Source organism: Bison bison, unplaced genomic scaffold (assembly GCF_000754665.1).
Source record: "Bison bison bison isolate TAMUID 2011002044 unplaced genomic scaffold, Bison_UMD1.0 scf7180017864118, whole genome shotgun sequence".
NCBI classification, from domain to species: domain Eukaryota; kingdom Metazoa; phylum Chordata; class Mammalia; order Artiodactyla; family Bovidae; genus Bison; species Bison bison.
The window spans coordinates 3,109,381-3,115,380 of record NW_011494690.1 but is presented as its reverse complement, the minus strand read 5'-3'; the positions used below and the strand labels follow the sequence as shown (position 1 = coordinate 3,115,380).

The 6,000-nt window shown below is 38.7% G+C and overlaps 1 protein-coding gene across 11 annotated transcripts in view; it reads right to left on the bottom strand.

Annotated features, from left to right (window-relative positions):
- The window catches only part of ATP8B4 (ATPase, class I, type 8B, member 4), a 341,749-nt gene that overhangs the window by 100,138 nt on the left and 235,611 nt on the right, over positions 1-6,000 (bottom strand). For all 11 annotated transcript variants that reach the window (XM_010839511.1, XM_010839512.1, XM_010839505.1 and 8 more), the window contains 2 exons: positions 5,480-5,688; positions 1,222-1,265 (listed from right to left, as the gene is read on the bottom strand). In XM_010839511.1, the coding sequence (XP_010837813.1) occupies positions 1,222-1,265; positions 5,480-5,688 (253 nt within the window). The remainder of the gene's footprint in view (positions 1-1,221; positions 1,266-5,479; positions 5,689-6,000) is intronic.

Below are 6,000 nucleotides of genomic sequence, written 5' to 3'. Positions count from 1 at the left end.
GTAAGAGTGTTCCCTTTTCTCCACACCCTCTCCAGCATTTATTGCTTGTAGATTTTTGGATTGCAGCCATTCTGACTGACTTGAAATGGTACCTCATAGTGGTTTTGATTTGCATTTCTCTGATAATGAGTGATGTTGAGCATCTTTTCATGTTTGTTAGCCATCTGTATGTCTTCTTTGGAGAAATGTCTATTTAGTTCTTTGGCCCATTTTTTGATTGAGTCATTTATTTTTCTGGAATTGAGCTGTAGGAGTTGCTTGTATATTTTTGAGATTAGTTGAAGTACAGTTGATTTACAATGTTGTGCTTAATTTCTCCTATACATCAAAGTGACTTTTTAAATAGTCTTGTCAAAAATCAAAAACTTTGACTGTGCTAGTGAAAGTAGGAGAAAGCAGACACTCTTGTACATTGCTTGTGACAGGGTAAATTGGTGGACAAATATATACATATAACTGATTCACTTTGCTGTATAGCAGAAACTAATACAACATTGTAAATCAACTATATTCCAACAAAAATTAATTTAAAAAATAAAAAAATGGATAAAACATGTGTTGGTGAGGGTAGGAGAAAGCAGGCATTCTTATACATTGCTTGTGACAGGGTAAATTAGTACAAATTCTAAAAAGGGCAATTTGGAAATATTGATCAAATTACAAATACACACACATTTTGACTTAGCAATCCCATTTCTAGAAATGGAACTTGTTAAGTATAGGATCCATGTGATATAACATGTATACATGGTTACTTTTGTTGCATTTCCTTTACAAGCAAAATGTTGAAAATATTATGAATGTCCATTCCTACCTCCTTACATAATTTAAGAAACATCAATATAATAAACTATTATTCACCATAAAAAGAATTAGGGAGCCCTTTTTTTCCCACTGATATAGAAGGATCTTGATCACTGCTAAGGAAGAAAGTTAAGCGCAATAAGTATAGTTCACTACCACCTATGTAAAAAATTGAGAAATATATTTGATTGTATATAATAAATATCTCTAACAGAGGGGGAAAAAAGACAGTGAACTCTGTGATTGGGAAACCTGGATAGGAAGGAAGTTTGAACCATACGAATCTTTTTTTTTTAAGTTACATATTAAGTGTATAATCTGGTCATAGTGGAAATTAGGCTTCTAGGAACTCATCATTTTTTAAAAGTATGTACAATTTGAAATTAAAAGTAAGAATGAACTTAATCACCTCCACACCTTAGTCATGTCAGTCTTCTGACCCAGGTCATCATGCACCTCACCTGCCAAAACCAAAACTGAGAATTAAAAATAGATGAAATTGAAACTAGATTTACACATTTAGTTTGAAGAAATATACTTGTTTATTAAAGCACCACTACTAGATGACATTATGAGTTCAAACTTAAACAGTAACACTAGACATGGCAATTAACACAGAAAGATATTCATTTGCCCAAAACAGAACTAAAATCAGTACACATTAATACAAAATAAGTCAAAATTCTGTTTTTCTGTAAATTTTATCATTCTGTTGTTACATTATCTATGATGTTTGCACAAGGCAAGTTTTTGTCTTTCACTTTGTACACACTGTTGGGGAATCCAAAATGGTATGCAAGACAGACCAACTCTCATCAGTGCTATAGTGTGGTGAGTACATCTTTGTCTATATTGGTCTGGGCCAGACACATCTTTAATATCTGTAATGGCAAGGTCAAATTAGCATGTAAACATTAAACAATGTTAGAGCCTTCTGTAGTCAGAGAACATAGCCACCCATGCGCCAAACATTTAAAAGTAACTATTCTTAATATACAGCCAATATGTACTTACTACAAATATATTGGAAAATACAGGGATTTTTAAAACAGAAATGAAAATCTTAAAAAAAAAATTTTCATTCCTGTTTTATGGATGACAGAACTGAAGAACAGAATATAAAGTGACATGTGAAAGTCACTCAGTTGCATCCAACTCTGTGCGACCCCATGGACTATACAGCCCATGGAATTCTCCAGGCCAGAATACTGGAGTGGGAAGCCATTCCCTTCTCCAGGGGCACCTCTCAACCCAGGGATCGAGCCCTGATCTCCCACATGATTCAACTAAGACTAAAAAGTCAGCATAGTATAGTAGTAGTGTTAGTCACTCAGTCGTGTATGACTATTTGTGACGCTGTGGACTGTAGCCCAACAGGCTGCTCTGTTCATGGAATTCTCCAGGCAAGAATACTGGAGTGGGTTGTCATTCCCTTCTTCAGGGGATCTTCCGAACCCAGGGATTGAACTCAAGTCTCCTGCATAAAGGCAGATTCTTTATCCTCCGAGCCACCAAGGAAGCCCATAGTAGGTTTTTAATTCAAATCTCTCTCTTTTCACTATTCAATACAAACATGCATGCTAAGTCACTTCAGTTATGTGCAACCCTTTGGACCACAGCCTGACAGGCTTTTTTGCCCAGGGGGACTCTCCAGACAAGAACCACAGAAGTGGGTTGCCATGCCCTCCTGAAAGGGATTTTCCCAACCCAGGGATCGAAATGGCATCTCTTACGTCTCCTGCAGGTTCTTTGCCACTAACACCACCTGAGAAGCCCCACACCATACAAGAGTATGACCCAAAAAAGCACTAATAAAGAGTTACTGGTGGTTTTTCTGGGGCTCAGGTATAAATCTAGAATACAGTGAGGCTGCTATATGGGAGGAATCCCTGAGCTAGTGAATGAACCTCACCCAGCACCTGGAATTTAAATACCAAACTCACCACAGTTATATTCTACTCATTACCCCCTATGCTATAACTCTGATAAATGATAAAAGCAAACAAACTGTCTTTGTATAAAATGGTGTTCTCAAAGAAAGCCTCTTCATAAGGCTGGTGATGAAGCAAAGAAAAACTCAAGTCTAAGAAAATGATAGATCTGAGAAAGAAAACAGAGCTTTAGGTAAATAAGAATGGACTATAAAAATTTCCCAAGGCCTGGATCTATGGCATAAACAAGACCAACTGTATGGGGGGAAAATGATTCTGGAACAATCTATGAGTTCTTTAGTAAGAATATATTTTACTGACATTATAAATTGGAAAGGCTTTATAAATTAAAGGTCTAAAGGGGTTGTTAAATCTTTCAGTTACTTTCCTGTCTTTTATGAGGGAAATTACAAGCTCTCAAAGATCATGGCATCTGGTCCCATCACTTCATGGGAAATAGATGGGGAAACAATGGAAACAATGTCAGACTTTATTGTGGGGGGCTCCAAAATCACTGCAGATGGTGATAGCAGCCATGAAATAAAAAGACGCTTACTCCTTGGAAGCAAAGTTATGACCAACCTAGACAGCATACTAAAAAGCAGAGATATTACTTTGCCAACAAAGATCCATCTAGTCAAGGCTATGGTTTTTCCAGTGGTCATGAATATATGTGAGAGTCGGACTGTGAAGAAAGCTGAGCGCAGAATTGATGCTTTTGAACTGTGGTGCTGGAGAAGACTCTTGCAAGTCCCTTGGACTGCAAGGAGATCCAACCAGTCCATCCTAAAGGAGACCAGTCCTGGGTGTTCATTGGAAGGACTGATGCTGAGGCTGAAAGTCCAATACTTTGGCCACCTCATGAGAAGAGCTGACTCATTGGAAAAGACCCTGATGCTGGGAGGGATTGGGGGCAGGAGGAGAAGGGGACGACAGAGGATGAGATGGCTGGATGGCATCACCGACTCGATACACATTAGTTTGGGTGAAATCCAGGAGTTGGTGATGGACAGGGAGGCCTGGCGTGCTGCGATTCATGGGGTCGCAGAGTTGGACACGACTGAGCGACTGAACTGAACTGAACTGAATATAATGGGATTTGTAAATTTGGAGATTTGCAAAGATCTTGGGATATATATATTGTGAAAATCCAGGGACTTTTCTAATAACAGCCCCTGTGACAAACATCAGTTCAGTTCAGCCGCTCAGTCATGTCCGACTCTTTGAGACCCCATGAATTGCAGCACGCCAGGCCTCCCTGTCCATCACCACCTCCCGGAGTTCACTCAAACTCATGTCCATCAAGTCAGTGATGCCATCCAGCCACCTCATCCTCTGTTGTCCCCTTCTCCTCCTGCCCCTAATCCCTCCCAGCATCAGAGTCTTTTCCAATGAGTGAACTCTTTGCATCAGGTGGCCAAAGTATTGGAGTTTCAGCTTTAGCATCAGTGACAAACATATTTCAAATAAATCTTGGTCCCAATGTCTTAAAGTTTCCTTAGGATAATTTCCTAGAAGTGATATTGTTTCTATTATATTACCAATAAGTGCCATGGCAAAAGAATACAAAAGGCCTACAAAATTCAAAATGACTCCAATACTCCAACAAAATATTTTTCATTTAAACTGCTCCTGGGTTGTATTTATCAAAAGCGTCTGAAAATAATATCAAAAGAAAAAATTTTAAGAAAATGTTCTATTTTATTTAGCATCTTCATAATATTAATAGTGATGTAAGAAAAATGCACAATGTAACTTAGGCCGTGTGGAAGTCCAGGTTGAATATTATCTGGTCTACTACCAGAGAAAGGTGGGGCAGGTGTGGACAGAAGAGAAGTGAGGAAACCATGGCAACCAGGGGTTATGGGGAGTGGAATAGCAGAGGGAGGTCAAAAGACAGGAGAGCATGAAAATCAACTTATATTTCTCAGTTTTGCTCAGGATCAAATCTTACTTTAAAATATTTGGCAATGTGTGAAGTTTCCCATCAGGAGACAAAGGAAAGGTTTCTCTCTCTCTCTTGGATTTTCTTTACTTCCTGAGATTTTTGTACTGAGAAACTGGACACTCGAGTTCAGTGAAGTGATACTGGGAATCCAGAGGAACCTGACAGGAGCCCTCTGGAGAGCTTCCGTGCTCTCAGAAGGAACTGCCAACTGGACTAAGTCGGGGTGACAAGGGTCACATGTAACTAACTAGAAAGGCTGATAATCCCCAACAGAGCAGGTATCCTAACAAAAGCATACAAATAGGAACTCAATATTGATGAAACAGGTTGTCTGACCACTAAAGGTAACCCTGTGCAGTGTGAATTTTCAGGAATGAGTCATAAATTCTTATAAACACAGACACTAACATCAATTGAGGGCTGTTAGGAAGCAAGTATAAAATACTGCTTTCGTTGAGATAAATCAGGCTCTGAAGAACTCCTCCTCCCTGGAATATGAGTCTATTAAGCACCACAGATCACACAGTTTTAGCAACGAAAGGAGCCTTGGACAGTATCTAAACTAACCCTCATGGGGTTACATGAATGGTAACAGATCCAAAGCTTTATTTGAATTATTCAACATTCACCCAATAAATATTTAGCAAGTGTTTATTATGTGCCGACCACTCTGGTGGATCCTGGTGGTCTCCATATTAATAAGAAAGCCAGAGATTTTTTTATTTAAAAAAAATAGGGTTTCTTAATTTTTTTAGGACTGTTAACAATAACAACAAAAAGGAAAGGTGTATCTTACCATAGATTCTCCCATTAATGGAACATTTTTTAAAAGTCATGATGTTTTGAGTGAGGGTGCCAGTCTTGTCAGAGAAAACATATTCAATCTGGCCTAGCTCCTCATTGAGAGTGGTCGTTCGAGCTTCAGCAGGTGTTGCCTTCCTGGAGTAATACATCTTCCGATCCCAGTTTATAAAATAACTGTGTCCCAGACGAATTACTTCCACACTTTCATCCATTTAAATGGAAAAAAAGAGAGAAATACTCCATCAATCTCAGAACATAAAAAGCTTTACCAAAGCAAGAAGTCTGCTAATGTCTTCAGAGTTTAGAAGAAAATGTGAATGCTCTGTTTCAAGGTCCTAGTGATCTTCCGAGACATGTCAGCAGAAAATGTTCAAAGTCATTTCCTTGTAGCACCTTGAAACAATGGGCTGACTTGGCATAAAGCCTTCAGGAAAGTTCCATGCTTCTCTATTTACATTAAACAGGCCCAGGCCCAGTGGAGATTTCTTGTGTAGCCTACCAGTTATTTGATGT